Genomic DNA, 27,321 nt, shown 5'->3' with positions numbered 1-27,321 from the left:
GCAAAAGGAACCAACCAAGACACAAAACCTCACAACAACCAGGTTTGTTTATTGGAAGGCCAAACTTGGACGTCTGACAATCAGACCAATGAGAAACTGTGGAGTTCTAGGGAACACTCTCTCCCTTTCTGTGTTTCCTCTTGTTTAGTGGGGGGAGTCGTTCAGAGGGGTGGGAGGGGCTTGTGGAAGGGGGTATTAGTTTTGCAGGAAGGATGTGAGTTTGTTGAAGAGCTTTTTGCACAAAGAAAATGTCCCTCATGGTCACCCGGGCGACGGCGGTTGCCAGATGGAGCCTTTTTCACCCCCCTTCTGGTCTCTGGACACGCGGGTCGCTTGAGTTGGTGTCGCATGGATTTCGGCATTCATTAGGCGTAGCATTATATTTGCGCCAACTGTCTTACAGCTAATTTGGAGCAAATCTTAAAGTCAAACGAGTGCATTGATTTTCTACCCTCTCTTACCCAGAGGACTTATGGGTACATCTACACATCCTGTGTGCATGAGCCAAGAGAGGCTCTGGTCTGGCCTAGTACACTGCTGCTTTCAATCAGAGAAAATGACTCACTCTCACTCGACCCGTATAAAATATCAACTCTGCTCTGTGTGTGTGTGTGTGTGTGTGTGTACACACGTACGTGCATTTGTTTGTCTGTTCGCTGCATGCATGTGTGTTTTATGTGCAAGCGTGGCCCGCGATTGTTTTATGTGTGAGCGTATCACAGAGAAGGACAGTGTCCTCACTGGGTGTGGTGATTGGCCTGGACATGATATCATCTAAGTGGTGTGTTTTTTGCCTGCGCTGACTTTGGTTGCCTGTTCAAAGAGAAAGTGAGCTTTGTGCATTCATCAGATACTCACTTATCTCTCCCTCTGTGGTGGAGGCTCAGAGCCTAAAGGTCACTGGCTGATAGCTGGAAGGAACCACACGAATGGAGTACATATCTGAGTCCCAAACTCCCTCTGTGAAAACATGCCCATGTTTGTCATATGTAACTGAGCTATGTAAAGTGAGGTAATGACAGTTATGGCTCCATGGCAACCTGCTTCTTGACAGCTTGCGTCAGAGCAGACACACAAACACACACACACAGAGGTAACTTTGTCTTCTGAATTTGGGTAACCAGGGAAACTGTCCGCAGTCGTGTCAGTGTGGTTTGGAGACTTGCTAAAGTGAAATTGTGTTTGAGGATGGATTAGTTTGACAGTATCATGTTGTGCCCTTCCATACAGACACACAGGTAGACTACATGGCCTTCCCCACACCCTGAACTCTAGCACACCGGCTATGTGTCAGTCTGTGTCCTGTTTTTTCTAGCCAGTGCTCAGCGTCATAGCTTCAGTCGTGTTCCTGTCATCAAGGCGATATCCACTCCTATCAGTGTACTAGATCAACAGTCCTTCACTCCTCTCTCTCCTCTCTCTCTCTCTCTCTCTCTCTCTCTCTCTCTCTCTCTCTCTCTCTCTCATCTCTCATCTCTCTCTCTCTCTCTCTCTCTCTCTCTCTCTCCCTCTCTCTCTCTCTCTCTCTCTCTCTCTCTCTCTCTCTCTCTCTCTCTCTCTCCTCTCGTCTTTCGCACTATTCTTGTTTTCATTTGGACTCCTCTCTCTTCCTGCCTCTGTGCTGTAGCCCTCTTCCCATATCCCAGACCATTCTGTCCCTGTCTGTTTCAGCTCACTCAGCTGGGTCTCCAATAACCTGCTCACCGAACCCACCTGACCCACAGCCATTACAGTGTTTCCTCTAGCCTTGTAGTTACACCCTGGGATAGTGGCTTATAATCTATCTACTACCGGGGATCTACGCCATACACAGTTGAAAACTGTGGCCTGAGTGCGACACTGGTGTGTGTGTGGCGGTGGCTGTGGTCGATATCACCGCTACATAGTTCTTTATTGACTTCAAACAGCTGAAGAAGCACCTCATTAGCACGGGTTCAGACAGACACACCAGACGTGTCAGGTGGCTGGTGTAGGCCGTCTCTGTCAGGAGATTCTAGCTTCCTCCTCCTGTGGGTAGAGCATCTCTCGTACCACAGGACTCGTACGCGCTCCTGACTGCAGCCCCAAAATGGCCGCCGCCCAAGTTCATCACACGGTTTCAGTTCACCTCCGTCAGGTTTCATTTGACGCGGGTGATTCGGGGACGTACCGATCATAAAGCAGCCGGCCTATTATAGTACTTGGGGGGTTTTCGAACATGTGATTGTCAGTGAGGAGACAGTGTTTCTGTTATGTCGATTCTTTTTTTTGGGGGGGGGGGGGTGTTCGGACAGACCTGTCCCCACACTGCAAAAAAACTTTATCTTGGACGGCCACAATGTCAGCCCAGACCTTTGTGAACCTTCACCAGCTCCCTGGGCCAGAGCCCAGGCATGTCTCCCAGCAGTGTTTCCTCCAGGATCTTTTTTTAGCAGTGGGGGCAGGTCCTGCTCCGAACCCCCCCCCCCCCCCCCTCCCCAGGTTAATGTAATAGTCTAATAGCTAATGTAATATTTGACATATTTTCGTCCTATTTCCCCTAAAGCAATAAGACTAGGCTACTTAAAGACACCTTCCACTCAAGTATGGTCTAAATGGCTATAATGCTGCCAATTAATAATTGACGTAACAACTTACCAGTTAACTTTATGTAAATTTGCAAGAACTATAGATGAATACAATAACAGGCTTAAATGATCTGACAACATAAGTTATACGACTTATAGTTCTCAAGAACGCAAACACGCAATCTCAACTGGGCTGTGAAGCGCGTGTCGGTGCTATTCTCCGACATGCACTCTAACAATCACGGCTGATAGACGGCCTATAATTTTTGCACAGCCCTATTTCTGATACCGTGGCGGCAGAAATGTAGGGGGCCGCCACGGCAAAATCAACATAGCGTAAACACTGTCCCAGGCATCAGAAGCAGTCTGTCCTGGTGGAGCACGATGGTACACTTCTAGATATAGCACAGACCTTTTGTGGGGTAGGGGGGGGGGGGGGGGGGGTAAGAGGGGGGGGGTGATTTGGGTGGGGGGGGGGCATTAGGCAAGCGCTTTCTGATGTAACATCTCAGTAATGGTCTGCTGAATAACACATCATGAAAGACACTCATCTGTATCCCCGAGGATGGCATGTTTGTTGGCACTGCCCCTTCAGGCATATCTGCTGTGTTAGCGTGTGGAGCTAATGGCTAAAAGGAGGCCTAGCGTACTTACTGTTGTGTTTGATGCCCGTGTGAAAACCCCCTCCTGCTGTAGGTAGGCATGACGCAGATGCTGGGGGTAGCGTTTCAGGGTTTGAAAGCAGCCCAATCCCCCACAGAGCCAGCACACTGGGAGCCATTAGCATCACCTCTAAAACACTAAGAGCATCCCAGCGCTCAACTGTGTGTGTGTGTGTGTGTGCAAGGATGTGCCGCTTGCGTGTGCATGTCCTTGCTCGTGTGTATTTATTAATGGACTGTACTTCCTAAGAGGCTGTTAGTTCTGTATGGCTGAGTCAGCCACAGAAATATCCGGAAACTCTTCTAGAACGGCAGGCCCGGTCACTGTGCCCGGGCAGGCTGGCTCTCACAGCTAGCGCCGAGGTCCCCATCTGGATCATGGTGGTGTCGGAGAGACAGAGGTGGCAGGAAGGATGGAGAGCAGAGGAACGCTCTCTGATGGCTAGATCGTGACAGTGTGTGTGCACTTTGGCCTTGTGAGTGTGTGTGTGCATGCATGCAAGCGCTTGTGTGTGTGTGTGTGTATGTGTGTCTCAAGCAGACTCTTTTGCTGGTATCAGGATCCAGGGCTATGTCTCTTCTGCCCTGCTGGCTGGCTATGTATCCTGTACAGCAGCAGGCTTATCTCCACCCAGCCCAATGACACACTGATAACATGGATACATCAGCCCTGTTCCAGACAGCTTCTGCTTTGAGTGGGGGTGAATTTGTGTATATTTGTGTCAGTGTGTATTTTCTTTGTACTTCCTTATTTGCGTGACTGATCTATTTATGGTATGAATTGTAATTTGATGAACACCATGCTGTTGTACACCCATGGTTGTTTGGGGGTGGCAGGTGAGCTTGGATGGTCTGGTGACTGGGGCCTGGGCATGTGAGGTTGGATGGTGTGGTGACTGGTGACTGAGCAGGTGAGGTTGGATGGCCTGGTGACTGGTGACTGAGCAGGTGAGGTTGGATGGCCTGGTGACTGGTGACTGAGCAGGTGAGGTTGGATGGCCTGGTGACTGGTGACTGAGCAGGTGAGGTTGGATGGCCTGGTGACTGGGGCCTGAGCAGGTGAGGTTGGATGGCCTGGTGACTGAGCAGGTGAGGTTGGATGGCCTGATGACTGAGCAGGTGAGGTTGGATGGCCTGGTGTATGGGGCCTGAGCAGGTGAGGTTGGATGGTCTGGTGACTGGGGCCTGGGCAGGTGAGGTTGCATGGCCTGGTGACTGGGGCAGGTGAGGTTGGATGGCCTGGTGACTGAGCAGGTGAGGTTGGATGGCCTGGTGACTGGGCGCTGGGATCTTGAGTCAGTGCAGTGCAAACACAGGAGGGAACATGAGCAGAGTCACGTGTGGAGACACAACACAGGTGTGTCTCACCGACTTTCAGCGTTGCCTGCTATTCTATGTTCACCTGACTCGTTTTTTCGACTAGCCTTTTAAGCCTCCTACGTGCTTATGTACACATGCAAACACACGCACACACACAGAGTAATGCTTTGGCACCAGAAGGACAACAATTTGAAACCTTTGAACCAAGTCTTCACGATTATGGCCAAAATGATAATCCCGATTATTTTGATCAATATTGAGATCACGTTTAATTATCATGATTATTTGTTGATTTTAACCAAAACAAATGTTATTGTAACATAAGGTTATTATAACTGCTTTGACATCCACATTGTGCTAATTCCTGCTAATTTCCAAATATGTGATTCAAAATAAAATAGCTCCTCTTATTCACCAAAATACAGTGCATCTCCTTAAAGAATGAATACAAATAAATACACTTTCAGAAACACACACCTATGTTACGTGCTGGAGCTCACAGATGCAGACCGTTTAGAAATGACACCCACTTCCCTGTTTGGGGTCAGGGGACTCAGGTCCTCTCTGGGGTGCATTCTGGGAAACCACAACTTCAGTCTCAGGCTTGGCTCTCCTCCTGACCTTCTAAACAAGCACGTGTCAGGTTTTCACTTCAATACATGTTGTCATACATGTGTCAGTGTGTGTTCAACACCAGTGGGGCTTGGTTCCATGGTGAGAGCTGGGGTAAATTATGGGATGAGTCCCAGTAAGTGTAATACGCACAGTAGCATTCCTGCTCCGGTGTTTTACTGGCGCTCGTCATCAGTGTTTGACACCGGAGCTGTTTCAAGTGGCCAGGAATGAAACCCAGCTGGTCGGATGAAGAGAGCCTTGAGTGACCAGCGAGATGGGATTCTTCTCACGAGAAAGAGAGGGAGAAAGAGGGATAGTGGAAGAGAGGGAGAGAGGAAAGAGAAGGGAGGGTTGGTGGGTGGGTGGGTGGGTGGATGGGCGGGAGCAAAAGGAGGGATGTGGGAAGAGAAGGGAGGGACACAAGTTGATCCCCCCCCCCCCCCCTCCCTGTAGTTTTGGGAGCTGCCCTACTTTCTGTTTGCGTGTTTGTGACTGCGCCGCTCGTGGGGCGCTCGTTTATTTGTCCTTCGGATAAAAGCCGCTCGGCTCCTTTCTCAGATGGAGCTTTCAGACCAAACTTGGCGGTCTGCTCCTCCAGCCCTCCACCCCTCCAAGGGTGCAGCTGTGTCAGGCTCAGATCTGCTCCAGCCCAGTGACATGACAGAGGCCTGGTCTGTGTGCGAGCATTGCTTCCAAGCAGGCTGGAAAGCAGGAAAAGCTTCCAAATTGTGTCCGGTTATATAAGCAGGCCATTGTGGCTGAGTTATGATGAGCAGCATAGGGAACGTCCTTGTTAGCCAGCTGTCTGTCTGTCTGTCTGTCTGTCTGTCTGTCTGTCTGTCTCTCTGTCTGACTGTCTGTCTGTCTGTCTGTCTGTCTGTCTGTCTGTCTGTCTGTCTGTCTGTCTGTCTGTCTGTCTGTCAGTCTGCCTGTATGCCTGTCTGTCTGTCTGTCTGTCTGCCTGCCTGCCTGTGTCTGTCTGGAGGGAGGCAGGGGGCCAGAGATGGCTGTGTTTTAGAGAACACCTCATCACTGGGAGTTCACTCTTGGTTAACACCCTGTTGAGGGGTTGACCTTTGAGTGAATGTTTGCAGTATGTTGATACTAAGTTACGAATGATATAGTAGTAGGTATTGATCGGCAAGAATAAGTTACAGCAGGCAAGAAGAGGAAATAGGATATAAGAATAAACAACAGGTTACAAATACTAAATATGCGAATTACAAATACAAGAGTAAAGACTGAATACCAAACATACACAAGCCTGTACGTGAGGTACAACACAGGGTTGAATCACATGTTAATACACGTGCAAAACAATGCAATGCTTGCGACATACAGGGGTAACACACATATATTCCCAACACATACAAGACATACAGAGTTATAAAGTAGAAAAGTCACATCTTTGACCCAACCTGGCCCTGAACATGTTTCTCCCTCTCCCCCCCCCCCCCCTTACTCTTCCTCCTTTTTCTCTTCTGCTTTTTCTCCAGGGGGCAGTGAGGGTCAGGGTCGCATTCTCCAGCGCTTCCCTGAAAAAGACTGGGAGGACAATCCCTTCCCACAAGGCATAGAGCTGGTGAGTAGCACACACTCACACACACTCATACACACAATTCAGATATCAGGATTCATACAGGATTGGTTAATGAATACCCCACTTGTCTCAGAATGAAGTGTAATGTTAATATTAACATTCACACACACTTTGACACCACTTAGTGAGCGATTACTCGATTAGGAATTGAGTTTGCCGTTAATATTTAACTTTCAATATTTTTGCGTTTTATGTACATGAGTAGACGTGGAAAACTTTTCTGAGGCTGTTTGTGTTTTTCCACTGTGACGGGTAAATGACAGAGCAGGGTCTAGATCAGAGGTGAGTCACCCAGAGTGCAGTTAGAGCATGTGACACATACCACCCCGTGATGTCACACCAAGCCTGGATGTTCTTTTGTCTCTTTTCACACCTCCCTCAACTGTTCCTTCTACTCACCTCTTGTCACATCACCCCTCTCCCTCTCCTTCTCCCTCTCCCTCTCCTTTCCTCCAGTTCTGTCAGCCTAATGGATGGGAGTTGGTTCCAGAGAGGCTGCCCCCGTCGTTCTTTGTATCCGTTCTGACTGACATCAACTCGGAGCGTCACTACTGTGCCTGTTTCACCTTCTGGGAGGGCCTGGACAACCCTCAGGTGAGGAAAGGCCACCCCATCAACCCCCCCCCAGCCTCTGGGCCTCACAGGACTTGATAGGCTGCTTCTCTTCTGCTTTGCCTTAATGATACAAAAACAAACATGTCCGACTCATAGTCAATAGATCAGTTGAAAGTGGCCTACGAATGTCATCTTTGTTGATACATAAGTTGAAGAAAGTGTGTGTGCGCGTGTGTCTGTGATGTGTAGTTGCAGAAGGCTGAAGCCAGCGAGGCAGACGAGGATGAAGTGCCAGGAGTGCTTCAGCCAGCCCAGGTCTTCGCCCCCAAGAGCCTGGTCCTGGTGTCCCGCCTAGACCACACCGAAGTCTTCAGGGTAGGACACACACACACACACCACATAGGGGGGGGAGGGAAGGTTTGCAGATGCCATGTAGACCCCAGGGAGGGGTGCTTGTTCCTTGACTGTGCGCGTGTCCTGTTCAGAACTGCCTGGGCCTGATCTACACCGTGCACGCGGACAGCCTCAAGGTCCCCTTGGAAACGGTGATCGGGAACCTGCTCACGTGTGTCATCCCCATCGCTGGAGGCTCCCAGGTACAGGACACACTCCACCACCCCACACACCCCACACACCCCACACACCCCACACACCCCACACACCCCACACACCCCACACACCCCACACACCCCACCCCACACACTCCACACACTCCACACACTCCACCCCACACACCCCACACACTCCACCCACACACCCCACACACTCCACCCCACACACCCCACACACTCCACCACGCGCACACACACCACACACTCCACACACTCCACTCCACACAAGCCGCACCCCCACCACGCGCACACACCACCACACACAACTGTGGTGGACGGTTCATCTCGTTTCCAAGGCGGTTAGCATGCCAGTGTGTTCTAACATGTTAGCTGGCAGCTAGCATGTTAGCTTAGCCAGCCTGGTCCAAATGAAGTGGAAGTGTATTGTAAACTGGGTTCTCTCTTCGTTCTGATTAGATAACGAATGTCGGTATGTAAATGAGTACACACATGTATGTGTGTTTGGATTCCAAACATATTTTCCAACAGTTGCTGAGCAGTAAGCTAAATCTTATAATGCTGTATTTTTAAGGATTAAATCCCTGTTGGGGATTGAAAACAACCGTAGCCATGTCCTCTGACCCACAAACATCTACTGTACAGCACCAGAGCTCAAACCTGAATACTCCTGTGTGTGCAGTTTGCCCTCAAAATCAGGTCACCTGCTCTCAATTATCCACAAAGGCACACCACTGGATAGTGATCGTGTGTTTGGGCAGTATAACGCCATGTTGCTGTAACAATGTTTTGTCCTACATATCCCATCCCTTGTGTTACATGTAAATGGATCCCCCTGTTCTGCGTATTGGTTTCTGTATTCCAGAACAGTGGGTCTCCAGTGTGTAGTTTAGACTCACTTCCTCATGCCCTAGCCTGTGACTGGCTGCTGGGCTGTCTCCAGGTAACACCCTCACTCTGGAAGCTTCTACCAATCAGCCCATGCGGTGCACTTTCAATTTGAATGTTATTTTCATTTATTTTTTACTTATGTTGCTGAAACTCCAAATCATGGTGATTAATGGGATTTGTCACACCAATCAACCTTTTTAATTGTCTTATTTTTTGTTTTTGTTGCACAAATCAAATTCATTGATTGTACTGCTTTACTGGGCTTTACAGTCTACAGTTGCGTCAATATATACTCTTTCTTAATCAATCTTTTGGGGTTAATGATCTTTTGACCCTTTTACAAATTACTGAAATGATTTGCCTTTGATTTGTTTGTTTCCTGAAGTTTGGAGTGGATCAAATGACATCACTGTAATCACACACACACACACACACAAACACATACGCACACACACACACACACACACTGTGTTGTTGTGCGCTCCAGTGCTGGGGAACCATATGGAGCAGCAGATGGCCTCCTAGCTGGCTGCCCTGTCTGAAAGAGAGACACGGGACTAATCAGCATTAACGCACAAAGGCCCAGACACACTGCACCACACAGTACACTTTGACACACACACATCTTAGACAAACAAAACCAAAAATCTTGCACACATACACACACTTTCAGCCTTTCGGTGATGGAGTGTAGATAGTTCTTCATTTACGGTTGAATAGGAGTGTCCATGTGAACAGATGTGTGAGGCTGGTTCTAGACTTTTCTCTGAGGTCACTGCACCAGGGAGGTGTCAGACGTTAGGCCCCTGCCCGATCATGTGGCGTCAAACCGCTGTCATACCAAACTTGGATCACTGCAGTCTTCCGCAGCAACCCATTATTATCACCGACTACCTGGCCACTGTTGTCTCGCAAGTCAACCTTTAGCACAGATACCCTGGCCTGTAAAAGATGGGCTCTGAAATGTGACCTGCCTCGATCTGATGGTGCGCACACAAGTGTGGGTGGGAGAAAGAGAGAGCATGCACTTATGTTTGAGAGAATCGTCGCAAGGCTGAACTACATGTTTTGAGTGCATACAAGTGTAAAGACGGCGTGGCTGGCACGTGCACGTAGCTCATGTCGGTTTGAGTGGTTGAATTATGGTTGTAAATCTATACTGTTGTCTCCACTGTGACTCTCATTTACCAGCGGGCATTACGGCCCAAGGACACTCTCTGTCACGCTGCCAAGAGCTGTCATTGGCTGTTCTCCAGACAAGCCTTTTCTATCAAACATTCATTGAGAAACAATAAGTCCTTACCATAGGTGTGCGCTTTATTCAAATGCCAACGTTGCCCCAGTCAAGAACTCCCTTGCCTAGCTCCAGGATGTCGTGGCGTGATGCGACCCACCCCGAACCCCGCTGCCATGCCGACAGTGTCTTCCTCTCGTCCGCCATGCCTCGTGTCGATGCATCTCCAGGGCTCCCATACGGTCGTGCTGTAGAGGAGCTGGTGTTGTCCTCGCCTGTTTGGTCATGTTCAAGACGCCGGTCTAGCTGCTGTGTATATGTGTTGTCGTGTGTTGTCAAGTGTCCTGTCGTTTTGTCAGTTTTTTTTGTTTGTTTGAGCTCTGCTCCCTCGGTCCATTGTTGTCTAACCTGTGTGTTCTGCTGTGGTCTCTCTCTTTGTCTCTCTCTCTCTCTCTGTCTCTCTCTTTATCTGGGGGGGTGCTTGTATAGCCGGGCCAGGAGGAGAGTTCTGAGAGTTCGGTACGCCCTGACTATATTCTCCTTACCAACCAATCAGTTCCTGTCTCTCCTAGTTCTGCACCGGAAATCCTCTCTCCTTGTATCCCATCCGCTCCCTTTCTCCACCCCCCTGTCCTCCTCTACCAATCCAGACGCAGCCCCTTCTCCTGCCAGGGAGGAGGGGGGAACCCAATCAAAACGCTCTGATGAGGCTCAATCTGTGACCAACAGCTGATCCAATCACTAACATCCATTTTGTTATTGGCTGGCTGCATTCCTAGGGCAGTGGTTCCCAACCCTTAACAACCCACTAATTTGAATCAGGTGTGTTGGAACATGGAAAACGTCTAAAACGTGCAGGACAGGGGGTACTTGAGGACCACCTAGGGCCCTCTTAAGGGTCAGATGAATAGTGAGTGATCAGGTGTTGGCTCCCAGTAGTGGTGTCTGAACAACTCTTCTGCTGCTGCTGCCTGCGAGAGCATGTGACGCCAACGCTAGCCTGTCCTGTCTCTGCTCATACTCTGGGACAGCCTGCTTGGCAGCTGGATTTGAAGCACTTTCAGATGACCACAATGCTGCTATGGGCAGACAAGTTTCCATGACAATTGACATTTGAGCTAATCCTTCGAATGAGCTGTCAAATGAATACAAAAAATAGAACTATTGTCAATGCAAAGTAAAGAAATGGTGTTGAACTGTCTGAAAGTACTTGAAATTCTGGAGACTTCCACGTGTAGCAGTGAGACACGGGGGTGTGTCTCTATACCGGTTGTGTTCTGCTCAGGGGCGGGGCATAACTGCTCTAAACGTGGTTGTCTGTGATTGGCTAGTTCCCAGACACTGCTTCCTGTCTCAAGCTCTGTATACGCTCCACAACGTTCCTCTGATCTCTCCACAGCCAAGACTACCATGGAATAACCTCCCTGATTAGGAAACACATCTCTCTTCTGGATGCAATGGATGCTGAACACTGTCAAACTAAACACGCTGCCATTGACTTGTTTAACTGTGCTCTTCATCAGCAATGTGGATACAAAAAAAAAAACAGCTCAATTGAAAATGAGGATCATTAAAGTTGTGTGAAACAACAGATCTATAAAATATTTGGCCCACTCGCACGCACAAAAGCTAAAAGCCCTGAAAAATCTATCTGATCTGTGACTCTGAACCTGATCTCTGCCCTTTACACACACACACACACACACACACACATTCGTAGCACTGCCTGTGTGTAGAACCTGGCATGTCCTTGGCATTTTTCTGCCATAAAGGCCCATTGATATGGTGCTCTGGTTGAGACCTCTCTATGCAATAGGGGTTGCTATGGATTTTGTGGACTTCATCCTGCTGAAATGGCCCATGTAATTGGCATGTACCGGCTAAGCCCTCCATGACTCAACCTCTTTCCTCTGGACCACCTTCCCCGTAACCCTGACGCCCTTCTCTGATTGCGTTAAAGTACATATGTTAAACCCAATTTCCAGTGAAAGTGTTCACCCCCCCCCCCTCCGTTTCCTGTCTTTCTCCCTCCCTCCACCCCCTCACTATCTCTCTCTCTGCCTCTTTCTCTCCCCCTCTGTAGAGGACAATAACTCTGGGGGCGGGGGACAGGCAGGTCATCCAGACGCCCATCAACGAGTCCCTCCCCGTCAGCGGGAGCAGCGTGGCACAGCTCTTCAGGCAGCTCGGTACGACCAATCACAATCCCCCTTCGGCTGCCACTGGCCAATGAAGCATCTCAAATCTGTCTTTGTGCCATTTCCATGGAAGAACAAACACTTGTTATCTTGGAAAAAGAGTTTGATAATGTCAATGTCCAGAAGATCAGAGACGTTCTCCAGGGTTCCCGATCAACGTGCCTGTGCGTGTTTTTCCCGTGTTCCTCCCCAGGTATAGTGAACGTCCTGTGTCTGTTCTGTGCCGCTCTGACGGAACACAAGATCCTGTTCCTGTCCAGCAGCTACCAGCGGCTGACAGACGCCTGCCGAGGCCTGCTAGCTATCATGTTCCCTCTCAAGTACAGGTGTGTGTGTGTGTCCAGGCGTTGCTACCCAAGCTTGCACGAGTCACAGTTGGAGTCACTGATCCATCACTACTTGTGTGTGCAGGGTACAAAAGTGTGTAACCGTGTGTCTGTGTGGGGAACATGTCACTCCTCCAGCAATCCCCTCTCTGGTGATGATGACCACTTCCTGTTCCCCCCCCCCCCCCACCCGCATGCTTTTTTCAGCTTCACCTACGTCCCCATCCTGCCAGGGAAGCTTCTGGAAGTGCTGAGCACCCCCACCCCCTTCATCATCGGGGTCAACTCCTTCTTCCGCTCTGAGACACAGGAACTGGTGGGTGTCCCCCCTCCACACACACACACACACACACTAACTCCAAACAAGACAAGCTAGCGCGCTAAACGAGAGTCACAGTTCAGTAGAATATATGTATTCAGGTATAGGGAGCCGATGGTAAAACACAGAGCCTGGTCTCTTGCAAGGCCCTGTGACGGTTCTCTGTAAACGGGGTGCAGGAGGGAGATGGGAGAGGAGGGAGGAGATGATGGGGGGGGGTCTTCATGCGGGCTCGGGTTCCCATCACGTACCGGCGGCTTAATGGCTGTCCGAACTTTGTTTGAACTCAAGAGGAGGGTGTGACCTCGCCATGACCTGCCTGTCTCAGGTTCGTCCGCGCTAACAAGCAGTCCCACTGTGGTACGGCCACGCGCAAGAGCTGGCCGTTTGAATACCTCCCCGACTCGGAACAGCACAGCCTTTGTGAAGCCGCCAAGGTACATTTCCAATATAGCTGACATTGAGGAAGACCCCCTGCCCGTTTCCCCCGAAAAGAATGTGCGACTGCCGAAAAGTCATCTTCCTGAAACGTTATGGATTGAAATGAGAGTTTAATGAATGATACCCGGGCCTAGGGCAGTGTGCATTGAACCACATGCTTTGCCTCACTGCTGCTCCGCTACTGTAAGTGAGCCCACATGGTCGATGCATTAACGAATGTTGGGGTCAGGGGGGGGGGGGGGAGAGGTTATCTCCTCAGCAACTCGTCCTGTGGTCTTTAACAGGAGACAGTCATCGCTAGCTGCCTCCTGGAATTACCAGCTGTTGAGAGAGTCTGTCTGTGTGTGTGTCTGTGTGTGTCTGTGACCTACTGTAATGAGCAGAACATCATGTATACTGGGCTTGTACGTGTGTTCCCCCCCCCCCCCCCCCCCCAGTTGGACGTGATCATCGCCGACCTGGACGGGGGCACGGTGACCATCCCGGAGTGCGTCCACATCTCCCTGCTCCCCGAGCCCCTCCTGCAGCAGACCCAGACCGCCCTTTCCATGGTAACCAGCCCATCGCCACGACGGCCACCGTAGCAGTCGCAGCTTCGCGCGGCTCGGCGCGCAAACTGGCTGTTCCGTTTTTCTTCTTCTTCTTCACAAAAGCAGTGGGCAGCATACAGCAGCTTGAGAGCATCCCACTGCTCGTCGTCCCTCTCACCAGCCTCCATTTGTGTAGTCCTTTGGCTCATTGCCACAACACTTACTAGAAATGTCCCTTATCTGTTTATCTAATGCTGATAAAGTGATTTAAGTAAGGCCCACTGTTTGTTTGGTAAATGCCTGTTCAGATTTCCTGGCTAGCCTCACCCTGCCCTCCTTGTTAACCTAACCCCAACACTTTATGATTTCCCCTCAGTGCTCACGTTTATAATGGCATAACAATAACATCATAAAGGTTTATACATCGTCGAAACACAAATAATACAATCTCCTAAGTATTTATTACGTCCTCTTCCAAGTGTGTATTGTTTTGAACGTAAGGGGTAAATATCATTAGCCTGGCATCCCATCAAAGGCTTTTACAAGAAACACAAATCCAAAAGCGTGAGTTTGCTGGTGGAGGCTGGGGTCGTTAAAAATCAAAGCAAAGATTATAAAGATTTTTCATATTTTCCCAGCTAAAGGTAATAACTCCAAGTGTATGACATTTACATTTACATTTACATTTATTCATTTAGCAGACGCTTTTGTCCAAAGCGACTTCCAAGAGAGAGCTTCACAAAGTGCATAGGTCACTGATAATAACAACAAGATAGCTGAAGGGAATGAAGGGAAACGGTCATAAACCAGCTTGTTGTGGTAGTTAATAGAAGGGGATGGGCGCGGGTCAGCCTCCCCCCCCCTCCCCTCCTCATGATGTCTGGGTTTATGGGTGTCCTCATCCTCGACGGACCATCACGAGAGGGTCGGAACTTTGACTTGTTTAGAGAGGAGAGGACCAGCATGTCATTGGCATGGACTCCTCAGGGCCCGGCCCAAACACGCAGCGCATGTTTGTTTTAAAGGAAGGGAAGTCTGCAGTGAGGAATACGCACGATGGATTCTGACCTGCCGTCCCACAGGGATTGGTCCGAGCACATTTCAGCCCCTCGATATGACGTTTGGTGGAACTGAGGGACGGGGAGATAAAAGGGCGAGCGGACATCAACAATGCCCAGAATGCCCGCTGGCGCGAGATTTTCTGCGGCAGCTGTTGCGCAACAGCGTGCATGTTTATGTGGATGGCATTCCCAGAACACCTAACAAATATGTACGTTTGCCTTTGTTCAAGAGCCTCAAATGGTTAACAGAGATCAGAGGGGAACGTTGTGCAAACACTCCAGGATGTTTGAGGTTGTGCCTGGTAGATAGCCAGGCACCTACTTGATCCATGCCAGCATGAGTAACAGACCTGGAGCTGTGACCTCCCACGCACCAGCACTGTGACACGTATCTGAACCAGACGTGTCACAGTCTGAACTTGTTTGGGGGGGGGGGCTGTGGTTTCCTGAACCCGTCTCACATCCTTCCTGTCTTCAGGCTGGGAGGGTGAGGCGTCTGTAGCTAGCATTGTGCTTAGATAGCAAAAGTGCGAGCCATGGATGATGCCGAATGGGCTAGTTCGACAGCAATGTGCTGGCTAGTTTGTCCATAGTGCTGGCTTTGCATCGGTGGAGAGAGAGAGTGCCACTGGAACCAAGCCCAGTAGTTCTGCAAGCTTTGACTGGGGGGGTGGGGAGGTTCGGTCACTATCATGAGCCAATGAAGTACTGTGTGTGTGTAATTGTGTTGTCCGTAACACACACACACACACACACACCTCCACTGTCTCTGTGTGGAGCTTGTGCATGTCTGTGTGTCTGCACCTGCTGTGTGTCTATGGCGCCAGCCCCAGCCTCTGCCCCAGCCTCTGCCCCAGCCCTAGTCTCAAGCCCCCTTTGACCCTGTCTGTCTGGAAGTTCTGACTGGCCTCCTCACAGAGGACTGAGCCCCAGACTGGCCGGTTCACACAAAGGACCCTGGAGCGGAACACGGGGAATAATTGCGAAAACCAATAGCACTGCTTCTGAATCGGAGGCATAATGAATGAGTTGGATCTACCTAAGCTTTTTGGGGGGGGGGGGGGGGGGGGGGGGGGGTCAACCGTTGCTTTTCCTGAGAGTGCTGCTCTCCTCTCAAATGAGCTGCATGTGTTATCCACCTCCTAGGAAGACCTGGGGCTAATCTCGTTAATGGCTGCCTGAATACGTGCCACTGTTTAGTCTGTCCATATCAGGCTTCCAGGGAACTCTTTTCTCAAAAGCTTTTAACCTGATCAGAACAGTGCGCTGTGGTCAGTTTTGTTTTTGTTTTTATGCCACGACGCGACAGTGCCATAAAGCAAAGTGATTCATTGCGGTGACATTGTGATAAGCCAACCCCAGCTCGTGTGCTCTGAGAAGTGCTCGTGTTGCCGAGCGTGACTCACCCCGGGCGCCCGTGTCCTGCTCGCAGGTGTTGGACCCAGAGCTGGAGATAGCCGACCATGCCTTCCCCCCGGCCTCCACCCAGCCCTCCTCCCTCAAGATCCAGGACAAGGAGATCCGGGCCGTGTTCCTGTGGCTGTTTGCTCACCTCTTCCAGGGCTACCGCTGGTGTCTGCACATCATCCGGATCCACCCAGAGCCCGTCATCCGCTTCCATAAGGTACCTTAGCCGGATGGGAGTCTGAAGGACTCGAAATGGCACGTGCTGACTGGACTGGCTAGCTGATGAGATGCTGAGTCACTTGGCGTTTGTGATGGTGTGTTTGTTATTCCTGTGTGATCTCTGATGTGTGTGTGTCCCCGTCAGGCTGCGTTCCTGGGCCAGAGAGCTCTGTCGGAGGATGACTTCCTGATGAAGGTTCTAGACGGGATGGCGTTCGCAGGGTTCGTCTCGGAGAGGGGCCCGCCCTACAGGGCCACCGACCTGTTCGACGACGTAAGCGCCATTTGAAATCGGGGCCTCCTCGCCCCCGCAGAGGAACCAGGGAAGCGCGGGGCGGCGTCTTAACCGCCTGCTTCCTGTCTCTCTCCGCAGCTGGTAGCCAATCAGGTGGAGCGCGTCCGGCAGGAGGAGAGCTGCCCGCACAAAGTCATGAACCACGTCAAGGAGCTGGCCGAGCAGCTCTTCAAGAACGTACGCCACAAACACACAACCACGCGGGGTTGATCTCAGAGCCCAACGTAGACTCTAACCTCTTGTTCTCACGCTTTCAAAGGTTATTTGAGTCAATCTTTTTTTTGGGATGTTCTCAACCCCTCTCAGGAGAACCCGTACCCTGCGGTGGCCATGCATAAGGTCCAGCGGCCCAGCGAGAGCGCGGGGCACAACGCCCCCCAGAACAAGGAGCCCTTCCCCCCGCTGGATGACGTCACGGTCGAGCTCTTCGTCGACCACGCCGCCGCCAAGCTCAGGACGGCGCCGCCCGTGGTCAAGGCCGAGGTGAAGGGCATGGTGCCCTCCGGACCCCCGTTGGGTGAGCCGAGCTCGAGCGCGAAGAACGTTCCGGAACCTTCCGTCACCCGCCCATCTGTCTCTCAGCATGTGTTATTAGAGCCCATGTGGACTGGGGGTGTTCTGACTCCTGGCTGTTGGTGTTGTTGCAGGAGACATCGTCGACAGGAACGGGAACGTCCTGGCCAACAGCGCCCGCAGACTGGAGGTGGTCCGCAACTGCATCACCTACATCTTCGAGAACAAGATGCTGGAGGCTAAGAAGGTGAAAGCCCGGTGGACAACCGCACGGCTGCCTCAACCTTATCTTGTTTAAATACCTCCAATACCATTACCATGGCCATAGTGAAAGACTGGCGTTGTTCATGTGCTGCCACTCTCTCTCGCCCCCTAGCTGATGCCAGCGGTACTGCGGGCGCTGAAAGGCCGGGCGGCCAGGGTGTGTCTGACCCAGGAACTCAACCAGCACGTGCTGCAGAACCGGGCCGTGCTGGACGACCAGCAGTTCGACTACATCGTCCGCATGATGAACTGCACCTTACAGGTAAGAACCCCCCCCCCCCATCCCCCGGAGGAGCGTTGGGCGGAGCCGCGATCCGGCCACAGTCACTTCATCTCTGCTCTCCTCCTCCTCGCTCAGGACTGCTCCCACATGGACGAGCACGGGATCGCCGCCGCCCTCCTGCCCCTGGTCACCGCCTTCTGCAGGGTGAGGACCCGTCACGCGTTCGCCACGCCTTTTTCACGAGTCCCCCACACAGTGTTCCTCTCGTTGTTCCTCCTTGTGTCACGACAAGCTCTCTCTCTCTCCTAACCGTCGTGATGGTTTTCTCCCCCCCGTGTGTGCGACAGAAACTGGGGGCGGGCATCACCCAGTTTGCCTACAGCTGCGTTCAGGAGCACATGGTGTGGACCACCATGCAGTTCTGGGAGGCCATGTTCTACAGCGATGTCCAGAACCACATCCGGGCCCTCTACCTGGAGACGGAAGAGGCGGAACAGCAGCTGAGCCCTGTAAGGAACCCCCCCACCCCGCTGCCCTCCAGGGCTGACCGCGTGGTCGGCCTGTGCGGCGCGGTGATCCCCACCACAGTACTTGTCAGGTGGTGAACCCGAAATCCACCGATCGATCAGTGACCCTTTGCCCCCTTTGTCTCGCCCCCCCTCAGTCCCAGGAGGTGCGTGAAGCGGGCGGAGGCCAGGGCCTGCTGAGCGCCCTGGACCTGGCGTCGGAGCAGAGCCGCCTGTGGCCCACGCTGAGCAAGGACCTGCAGACGGAGCGCGTGCAGAAGGAGGAGAGCACCGTGTTCAGCCAGGCCATCCACTACGCCAACCGCATGAGCTACCTGCTGCTGCCCCTGGACACTAGCAAGAACCGGCTGCTGCGCTCGTCCGGCCTGGGGGACGTGGAGAGCGTCAGCAACAGCTACGTCACCAACAGGTACACCAACAGGTGCAGACGACCCTTCCTTGTTTTTTGACGCTTTTGTCGTACTTGTATTATGTGTGAGGGAGCCGGGGTCCTTTATTGGGGTGGTGGTGGGGGACGGGACGGGGTGGGGTTTGTCCGCGGAGCCGTCACCTGCCGCTGTCGCCCCCCCCCCCCCCCCCCCCCCCCCCCACGTCTTCGCAGCATCGCCGGCAGCATGGCGGAGAGCTACGACACGGAGAGCGGCTTCGAGGACGCCGAGGTGTCGGACGTGGCCAACTCGGTGGTGCGCTTCATCAACCGCTTCGTGGACAAGGTGTGCAACGAGAGCGGCGTGACCAACGAACACCTGAAGGCCCTCCACACCATGATACCAGGTGAGGGAAGGGAGGTCAGGAGGCCGGGGCTGGGACACCCGGGGGGCCCCCCTGAGGGGGGGACCAGGGGCACCGTTCAGCTGGGGGAACATTCATGGTGAGGCGCCTCTGACCCGCGCCCGTGTGGTTCCTCTCAGATATCGTCCAGATGCACATTGAGACGTTGGATGCAGTCCACAGGGAGAGTAAGCGACTGCCGCCGATCCAAAAGGTAACCAATTCCTACTTTTACATTCCGCTGGACAAAGGCCACGCCGAACCCAGGCCAGCCCCGCCCATCCCCCCCTCCACCAATCCCTACAGCTCAGTGGCACAGTGGCACGGCAGGTACGTCTGTCCCAACAACGTCGCCTGCATGCCGGATGTTGTCGTTCTTTCTCTGACCCCCCCCCCCCCCATACAAGCCTAGCAGACTCCTTCTACAGTGGTGCATGCTGGGCCCTGTAGTCCTCGGGGGGCCTGTCAGACTACAGAGACCTGTGTGCCTTCAGGCAGAAGGGTGCTGTTTGCTCGGTCTGTTTCTGGGAGTGTGCTGCTCGCTGGTGAACAAAGGTAGCTTAACATCGCGTCTCTGTATCCGTGACAACTCCAAGCCCTTATCCTGCCAAATATCAGATTCAAACACCAATCTACCATGAATCAGGTTAATTTGAGCTGGACCGTGGGCTTTGCTCCCCTGTGTAATACTGTACCTGAGAGATCTCCTCCTAATCCCATCATGCATTGTGTTTTGCGCTGACTAAGCACTTCAAATCCCCTCACGAGGATACAGGGCATCAGGTGCTGTTGTGCAACAGATTATGGAATGGGTTATAAAACACACCATTCTTTTTTTCATTAGTGGAACCACTTTGTTTGGTACAGTTGCCCCCCCGAATAAGCTGACCAGCAGGGAAGGGAAACAGGAAGTGATGTCAATGCCCAGAGACAGACTCTCACTGCCAGACACTAGACTGGTCTTATGATGATATTTTGTGTACCACAATTTCATTCCATGGATGTTTCCCAGTTGGGGAGACGCACACAAGCCCACTCTGAAAACCCTGAAACCTCAAACTACCAATTGTAAAAGGAGTCTTCAGATGTTATTGTTGTTGATAGTCTTCTAGGTTTATAGGAGTCTCTGTAAGCATACAGCACACATATTTGGCTGATTTCTCCTTCTGCTTATTTAGTTTGATGTCAAACAGGCTAACTCGGCCAAGATCCCACCACTTTGTCGTCATTGGCATACCCAGAAAACCAATAACAACAAATAACGGGGCCAGAAGTCGTCATATCCAGTTTTGTGTGTTGACTTTTATTGCGTGATATCGGTAGTTAGGTACTTAATTAATTGCAAGGTTGGAAGTTGCAGTTTTGCTCCAGTGGGGTGTCATGTTGTCTGGCATGGATGTGAAGGCATGAGCTCTGGGTTGGTGTGGCATTTGTCCAGTTGGCAAATATTGATTGAGTTTGGAGACTAACTCAGCAGCATGGTGTACCTGTTCACGTTGGTCTGCCATGTTTAGGACTGCCGAACAGAAAGCACTGACCACTCTTCTCTCTACCTCTCTCTACCTCCTATGTACTCTCTCCACTCCTCTCCTCCCTCCCTCCCTCCCTCCCTCCCTCCCTCCCTCCCTCCCTCCCTCCCTCCCTCCCTCCCTCCCTCCCTCCCTCCCTCCCTCCCTCCAGCCCAAGCTGCTGAGGCCTGTCCTGCTAGCAGGGGAGGAGCTGGTGATGGACGGCATGCGGGTGCACCTGATCCCCGACGGGCGCGAGGAGCCCACGGGGGTGATGGGGGGCCCCCCCCTGCTGCCCGCCGAGGGCGCCATCTTCCTCACCAACTACCGCCTCATCTTCAAGGGAACGCCCACCGACGCGCTGGGTAAGACCAGGAGACCACAGACACGCACACCTGTGTGTGTGGATGAGAAATACAGGTTGTGAGGCCACACACGCTCCTAAACACACCCCCTTGTCGCCTGCTGGCGTGTCTTTTTCCCGTGTAGTCGGGGAGCAGGTGGTCACGCGCTCGTTCCCCATCGCCTCGCTGACCAAGGAGAAGAAGATCTCCGTCAGCCTGCCCATGGACCAGTTCATCCAGGAGGGACTGCAGCTACGCTCCTGCACCTTCCAGGTTCTCCTCTCCTCATCCATCCAACGTCCTGCCCCGCTACCCCCATTTCCCTCCCTCCCCACAGCTCCTCCTCTAACCAGCCTGTGTGTGTTCCCACCCCCCCAGCTGATGAAGATAGCGTTCGACGAGGAGGTGGCGTCGGACCTGGCCGAGGTGTTCAGGAAACACATGCACAAGCTGCGCTACCCGCAGCACGTCCAGGGCACCTTCGCCTTCACCGTGGGCCAGGGCAGCAAGATGGTGGTGGAGCACAAGACCAAGGACAAGAACCAGTCCCTGAAGTAAGCACACACACACACACACAGACAGAAGCACCATTGTATCGCCCCGCTTCACCCAGACAGAGCTGTCGCCGGCGTTCTGCAGCGCTTGAACCATCAATCTCGCGCGAGCTCAGGGGCACAGATGCTCCCGATGGCATCCGACACCTCCCTCACGTCCTCGGGGCGAGGCGGCACACGACCCTCGACCTCACGCGCCGTAACTCGCACACGGGCAGAGATGACACAGCACCACAGCAACGCTGACGATATATAGGATCGACCCCGCGCTGAACTGCTCTGTCGGGGGAGACTTCACATTCCTGCCCCGCTCTCTGCCGCCTGGATGTTTCCGCACGTCCCAGCTCTCGGGGCGTGTCGAGGCTGTTTTGAAGGGTTGTGGGCTGAAGTGGATTGGATATTGTCAAGAGTGCTGGTGGTGCGAGCGTTCACGGGTGTATGAGCGCGTGGTAGGATGCAACTTAGGATTGCCGGTGCATTTGTGTCTCTTACTTGCAAGTGCGTTAGCGGTGTGGTTGGGGTTAACGTGTGTGTGCGTGTGTGAGAGAGAGAGAGAGAACATGGCATGTTTCCGGAAAGCTGCCTGTTTAATTCTGCTGGCTGCACCCTCGTACTCATGTATTCAGAGTCAGCGCTGAAGGGCCTGAGGAATGAGACTGTTTCACATCCTACTGTCCACTTTCCATCCTTGTACAATACATACACCCCCTGGAGCCTCTCTCTCGCTCGCTCTCTCTCTCTCTCTCTCTCTCTCTCTCTCTCTCTCTCTCTCTCTCTCTCTCTCCTCTCTCCTGTGGGGTATGAAAAAAAGCAGAGCAGCCCAATGAATAATTCAGTGGTGGAAAATGTGACAGCCTCCCTGGTCGCTGTTTCCATCTCTGAGCGGCGTGTCGTTGCACTAAAAGACTCCATTCAGAGACATTAACCTCGCCACAGCACCCCTCCCTCCCTCCCCCCCAACATCTCCTGCCAGTGCCAGGCTCAGCAAGCAGCACTCTCCCCCTGTCTAGAGGATGCTTTCAAGATGCCTCTGCTTTGATTGGCCGTATTTGGAACATGCCCCCTTTCACGCTCGCTGACGTCTCCAGCTCCCTCGTTTTCTCTAATTGACGGCTTGACTCAACTCTCCTGTATTCTCTTTAATTCCCCTCCACCCTCCTCTCCTGCCCCTTCCCCCTGACCTCTCAGAACTCTGTCCAAAAACCTGGTGAAGAGCGCAAAGCGGACCATCGGCCGGCAGTACGTGACCCGCAAGAAGTACGCCCCCCCGACCTGGGAGAACCGGGGCAGCCTGCAGTCTGAGCTGGACGAAGACGAACTCTCAGGTGGAGCCCCCGGCGCAGCCAGACACGCACTAGACACGCACTAGGAACACCCCAGACACAAAACCAGACACAAAACCAGACACAAAACCAGACACAAAACCAGACACAACACCAGACACAACACCAGACACAACACCAGACACAACACCAGACACAACACCAGACACGTCCACACTCCTTACATGGTCCCTGTATGTTGCTGCTGTCTAACGTGTGTGTGTGTGTGTCTCCGTGTGTGTGTGTCTCCGTGTGTGTGCGTGCAGTGTCAGAAGAGCTGGACCAGAGCTCCCTCACCCTCTCCTCCACCATCCGCTCGTCCGACAGGCAGACCATGAGCAACGTGGTGGAGCAGGCCTGCTGCCGGGACTACCAGCGGCTGGGTCTGGGCACGCTCAGTAACAGCCTGACGCGCTCCAAGAACGAGCCCTTCCGCATCTCCACCGTCAACCGCATGTACACCGTCTGCAGGAGGTTAGGAACCTTCCACCACCTTGCATGACCCGAACCACAACCTGACCCAAACCGACAGTATCTAACCATGAACCACCTTTTTTGAGCCTTCATTGCTGTGGTGTGTGTGTGCGTGCTCCAGTTACCCAGGCCTGCTGATTGTGCCTCAGAGCATCCCAGACACCACCATCCAGCGGATCTCGCGGTGCTACCGGCAGAACCGCTTCCCGGTGGTGTGCTGGAGGAACTCGCGGACCAAGGCCGTCCTGCTGCGCTCGGCAGGCCTGCACGCCAAGGGAGTGGTGGGCTTCTTCAAGTCCCCCAACAACCCCACCGCCGGTGAGCAGACACACTCCACCAAGCCTGCAGCACATAACCCTGATGCACACAGGCCCAGACGGCTGTGGCCCGTCAGGGAAAGTGATATGGACCTTCGGAGGGTGGAGGGATCGGCGGTGTTAAACGCGCGTGTGTGTGTGTGTGTGTGCAGGCCCGTCCCAGGCCGACTCGACCAGCCTGGAGCAGGAGAAGTACCTGCAGGCCATCATCAGCTCCATGCCCTCCTACAGCGAGCCCAGCGGGAGGAACACACTCAGCGGCTTCACCTCCACACACATGAGCACCTCAGGTACACACACACACACTTACCTACAGATTAGCATGGAGATACACAAATGCGAATGTGGACGTGCACACATTCACAGACGTTTTGCCCCCCCTCTCACACACACACGCGCACACACACACACACACCGGTACGTGTGATTGGACGATGGCCGTGTCTCTTCCCAGACTCGTCGGACAAGCTGAGGCAGCCCAAGATCGGAGTGCTGATGAAGCAGGTGATGGGGAACAAGGAGGACATCCCTGGAACCTTCAGCAGAGGAGGTGAGAGGCTGTGTGTGTATACAGTGTGTGTACTGTGGATGTCAGGGTACAGTGTGTCTGTGTGTGTACCGTGTATGTGAGGGTACAGAGTGTGTGTGTGTGGAAGAATGGTATTTGATGCTAAAGGACCACTACACATTCATTAAAACCTTTCTGACAGAAATATGTTCAGAGATGAAATATGTTCAGAGATGAAATATGTTCAGAGATGCGTGAGTTATGGCTGTGAAACAACCCCAACTAAGGAATGTTAAATGGATCTAACTGAGCATGTTGCAACTCAAAGATAAGCTTTATCATCCTAAAACCATCTCTAGACAATCTTTGGCTCGGTGTGTGTGCTGGTGCGTGTAGTTGTGTTGACCCATCTCCCATCTGTGGTGTTGGTTAATGAGCGTCTCTGTCATCTGACCTCAGCTCTGGGTCAGAGGGCAAGGGTCATCTCCCTCTCTCAGCCCAAAGTCTCAGGCAAGGCCAGGAACTCTCCCAGAGGTACAGTAGGACCCGTCCTGACCCCGCCCCCCCCCCCACACTTCCTCCAATCTAACCAATCAGATCTCTTTAACAGTGACGTCAGTCTGTCTGCGCTGGTTGGCTCCGCCCCTCCCTGTGGTGTGATGTCTGCCTCTCCAGGGACTAACTGTCGTCCAAAACTGTTTGTTTTTTTCCATGTGTTTTTTGACATAGCGTCTCTCTCTCTCTGTGCGACTTGTCCTTCCAAGGCATGCTGGCCCATTGGGCCTCGCATCCGCCCTGCAGAACGCCCTGTCCGAGCGCTCTGTGTTTGATTACCGCTGTCTGTTCAATTACTACTGTCTGTTTTGTGTTTCAATACTACTGTCTGTTGCGTGTTTGATTACTACTGTCCGTTGCGTGTTTGATTACCACTGTCTGTTGCGTGTTTGATTACTACTGTCTGTTGCGTGTTTGATTACTACTGTCTGTTGCGTGTTCGATTACTATTGTCCGTTGCTTGTTTGATTACTACTGTCTGTTGTGTGTTTGATTACTACTGTCTTGCGTGTTTGATTACTACTGTCTGTTGCGTATTTGATTACTACTGTCTTGTCCCTCCTGCGTGACGATTGCTGTGACTCTTCAGGGACATGGAGTATGTCTGTGATCTACTTCTGTCCAACCCCCCCCCCCCTCCTGCAGCCCAGTGTCTCAGCAGCATGTTTAGCAGTAGAGCTGTAGCTGTGCGCAGTACACCATGAACGCACATGAACACACGCACAGCCTCCAACACCCACGTGATTGACGCTCAGTGATGACGGGTGAAGACTCCCCTGGTCATGACCTCCCCCTGTGTGTGTGTGTGTCCCAGGCAAGTGGGGCAGCATCCGGGGCAGCGGGCGTCTGAGTGCCTACAACCCTGACATCGGGACCAGGCTGGCGGGGAAGGAGTCTCCCCAGCCCAACGGGGGGCCCAGCGAGGCCCTGCTCTTCAGGCAGCAGAGGGCCTACCTCTACATCATAGGGGACAAGGCCCAGCTCAAGGTAACAGTCACACACACACACACAGTCACTGAACCATACAGCCATGACTGTTCTGTTGCCCATTCTTTTGTGCTCTGGTGTCAATCCCCCCCCCCCCAAAGAATCAATGGCTTTATACATGTGTGTGTGTGAGGAAGCTGGATAGAGGCCCTGGTGATATTGATGTGTGTGTGTGTGTGTGTGGCATGCAGGGAGGGAAGCAGGACTCGTTCCAGCAGTGGGAGGTGGTGCCCATCGAGGTGTGTGATGTGCGGCAGGTGAAGAACAGCTTCAAGAAGCTGATGAAGGCCTGCGTGCCCAGCTCCGCCACCAGCGACCCCAGCATGACCTTCCTCCGCTGCCTGGAGGACTCCGAGTGGATGTGTCTGGTAAGCACAGCATGCCCAGCTACTGAGTTCTGGGGTGTGTGTGTGTGTGTGTGTTCCTGTTTTTGTCTGTGCCTGATAATGTGTCGGGTGACAGAAGGAGATTGTGTACCGTTAGTATGTGGATGGATTCTTTCTTTGACGGACGAGATCTGTGTTCATCCTAACTGTGTGTGTGCGTGTGCAGCTGAACAGGGTGCTGCAGGTGTCCGTCCTGGTGGTGGAGCTGCTCGACACAGGCTCCTCCGTCATGGTCAGCCTGGAGGACGGCTGGGACGTCACCACACAGGTACACCCCCTCCTCCTCGTCCACACACACCCACCCCCAGACCCACCATGCGTGCTAACAGGGCTCTCCGCGCCCCGCTCCCCAGGTGGTGTCCCTGGTGCAGCTGCTGTCTGACCCGTACTACCGCACCTTCGACGGCTTCCGCCTGCTAGTGGAGAAGGAGTGGCTGTCGTTCGGACACCGCTTCAGTCACCGCGGCGCCCAGACGCTGGCCAGCCAGAGCAGCGGCTTCACCCCCGTCTTCCTGCAGTTCCTCGACTGTGTGCACCAGGTGTGTGTGTGTGTGTGTTAAGAGAGAACCCATGGAGCGTGTATGCGCGTTTCCCTTTTCTACCTGTGTGTGTTTTTGAGACGTGTCTGACGGAAGGTTCTCTCCCTGAGGGGGTTTAGTGCGGGGTGTGCCCTCCTCGGCTGACCGTATCCTGGTTGTCGCGCTCCAGTGACCCATTGAGCACGCTCATCCCTTCCCTTTTGTTTGTTGTTTGTTTTTAAGGGCTCGTCTTATCTGTGTGAATTGCGGCCGCATGTTTGTCCTTCGGTCATGTGGCTCTGCGCTCGAGCGCGTGCCGGCCGTGTGTGCTAGCCGTCGTGCGTTAAGGGGTTTCCTGTTATTTTGCCAAGTTGCTGACGTGGATGTCTCAACATTATTGGATGTAGGATGTGTGTGTGTGTGTGTGTGTGTGTGAATGGGCCTTGCATGGGTTCATGACTCTACATCAACAATGGCCAAACACAATTATTTCACAGGACTATTAGTCACCCAGGACCCTCTCCTCTTAGACAGGAGCTTCTCCTCATTGTCCGTCTCTGGGCCTGCTGCCTTGAAATAGCCACTCTGTACACACAGGGAACATAAACACATCATGGATTTTACGAAAGGGAAGGAAACGACAAGTTACTTAACGTCCTCAAGCTCACAAACGGACCGTTCAGAAGCACAACGTCTCACCGTGACGGCCGCTTCTCTCCACGGCTGAGAAAAGGCAGACTCAACGTTTTTCAAAGTCTCCAA

The 27,321-nt window shown here is 52.7% G+C and overlaps 1 protein-coding gene across 6 annotated transcripts in view; it reads left to right on the top strand.

Moving 5' to 3' along the window:
- sbf1 (SET binding factor 1) overlaps window positions 1-27,321 on the top strand; it is a 38,190-nt gene that overhangs the window by 5,909 nt on the left and 4,960 nt on the right. Inside the window, exons 2-35 of one of the 6 annotated variants that reach the window (XM_047022917.1) lie at window positions 6,640-6,725; window positions 7,200-7,337; window positions 7,548-7,673; window positions 7,784-7,894; window positions 8,733-8,810; window positions 10,482-10,511; window positions 12,076-12,181; window positions 12,384-12,516; window positions 12,724-12,832; window positions 13,714-13,827; window positions 16,300-16,491; window positions 16,639-16,767; window positions 16,867-16,965; window positions 17,095-17,305; window positions 17,436-17,548; window positions 17,678-17,827; window positions 17,924-17,992; window positions 18,136-18,297; window positions 18,453-18,724; window positions 18,917-19,089; window positions 19,227-19,300; window positions 20,767-20,959; window positions 21,084-21,211; window positions 21,317-21,492; window positions 22,681-22,817; window positions 23,081-23,288; window positions 23,410-23,606; window positions 23,758-23,895; window positions 24,060-24,155; window positions 24,573-24,647; window positions 25,483-25,655; window positions 25,847-26,023; window positions 26,208-26,309; window positions 26,395-26,580. In XM_047022917.1, the coding sequence (XP_046878873.1) occupies window positions 6,640-6,725; window positions 7,200-7,337; window positions 7,548-7,673; window positions 7,784-7,894; window positions 8,733-8,810; window positions 10,482-10,511; window positions 12,076-12,181; window positions 12,384-12,516; window positions 12,724-12,832; window positions 13,714-13,827; window positions 16,300-16,491; window positions 16,639-16,767; window positions 16,867-16,965; window positions 17,095-17,305; window positions 17,436-17,548; window positions 17,678-17,827; window positions 17,924-17,992; window positions 18,136-18,297; window positions 18,453-18,724; window positions 18,917-19,089; window positions 19,227-19,300; window positions 20,767-20,959; window positions 21,084-21,211; window positions 21,317-21,492; window positions 22,681-22,817; window positions 23,081-23,288; window positions 23,410-23,606; window positions 23,758-23,895; window positions 24,060-24,155; window positions 24,573-24,647; window positions 25,483-25,655; window positions 25,847-26,023; window positions 26,208-26,309; window positions 26,395-26,580 (4,661 nt within the window). Of the gene's footprint in view, window positions 1-6,639; window positions 6,726-7,199; window positions 7,338-7,547; window positions 7,674-7,783; window positions 7,895-8,732; window positions 8,811-10,481; window positions 10,512-12,075; window positions 12,182-12,383; window positions 12,517-12,723; window positions 12,833-13,713; window positions 13,828-16,299; window positions 16,492-16,638; window positions 16,768-16,866; window positions 16,966-17,094; window positions 17,306-17,435; window positions 17,549-17,677; window positions 17,828-17,923; window positions 17,993-18,135; window positions 18,298-18,452; window positions 18,737-18,916; window positions 19,090-19,226; window positions 19,301-20,766; window positions 20,960-21,083; window positions 21,212-21,316; window positions 21,493-22,680; window positions 22,818-23,080; window positions 23,289-23,409; window positions 23,607-23,757; window positions 23,896-24,059; window positions 24,156-24,572; window positions 24,648-25,482; window positions 25,656-25,846; window positions 26,024-26,207; window positions 26,310-26,394; window positions 26,581-27,321 lie in introns of all 6 variants that reach the window. The other 5 variants (XM_047022916.1, XM_047022919.1, XM_047022918.1 and 2 more) reach the window with 5 other exon arrangements.

This window comes from Hypomesus transpacificus, chromosome 7, assembly GCF_021917145.1.
Source record: "Hypomesus transpacificus isolate Combined female chromosome 7, fHypTra1, whole genome shotgun sequence".
NCBI lineage: Eukaryota > Metazoa > Chordata > Actinopteri > Osmeriformes > Osmeridae > Hypomesus > Hypomesus transpacificus.
Note: the sequence above shows the minus strand (reverse complement) of the source record. Positions and strands in the feature narration are given on the sequence as shown.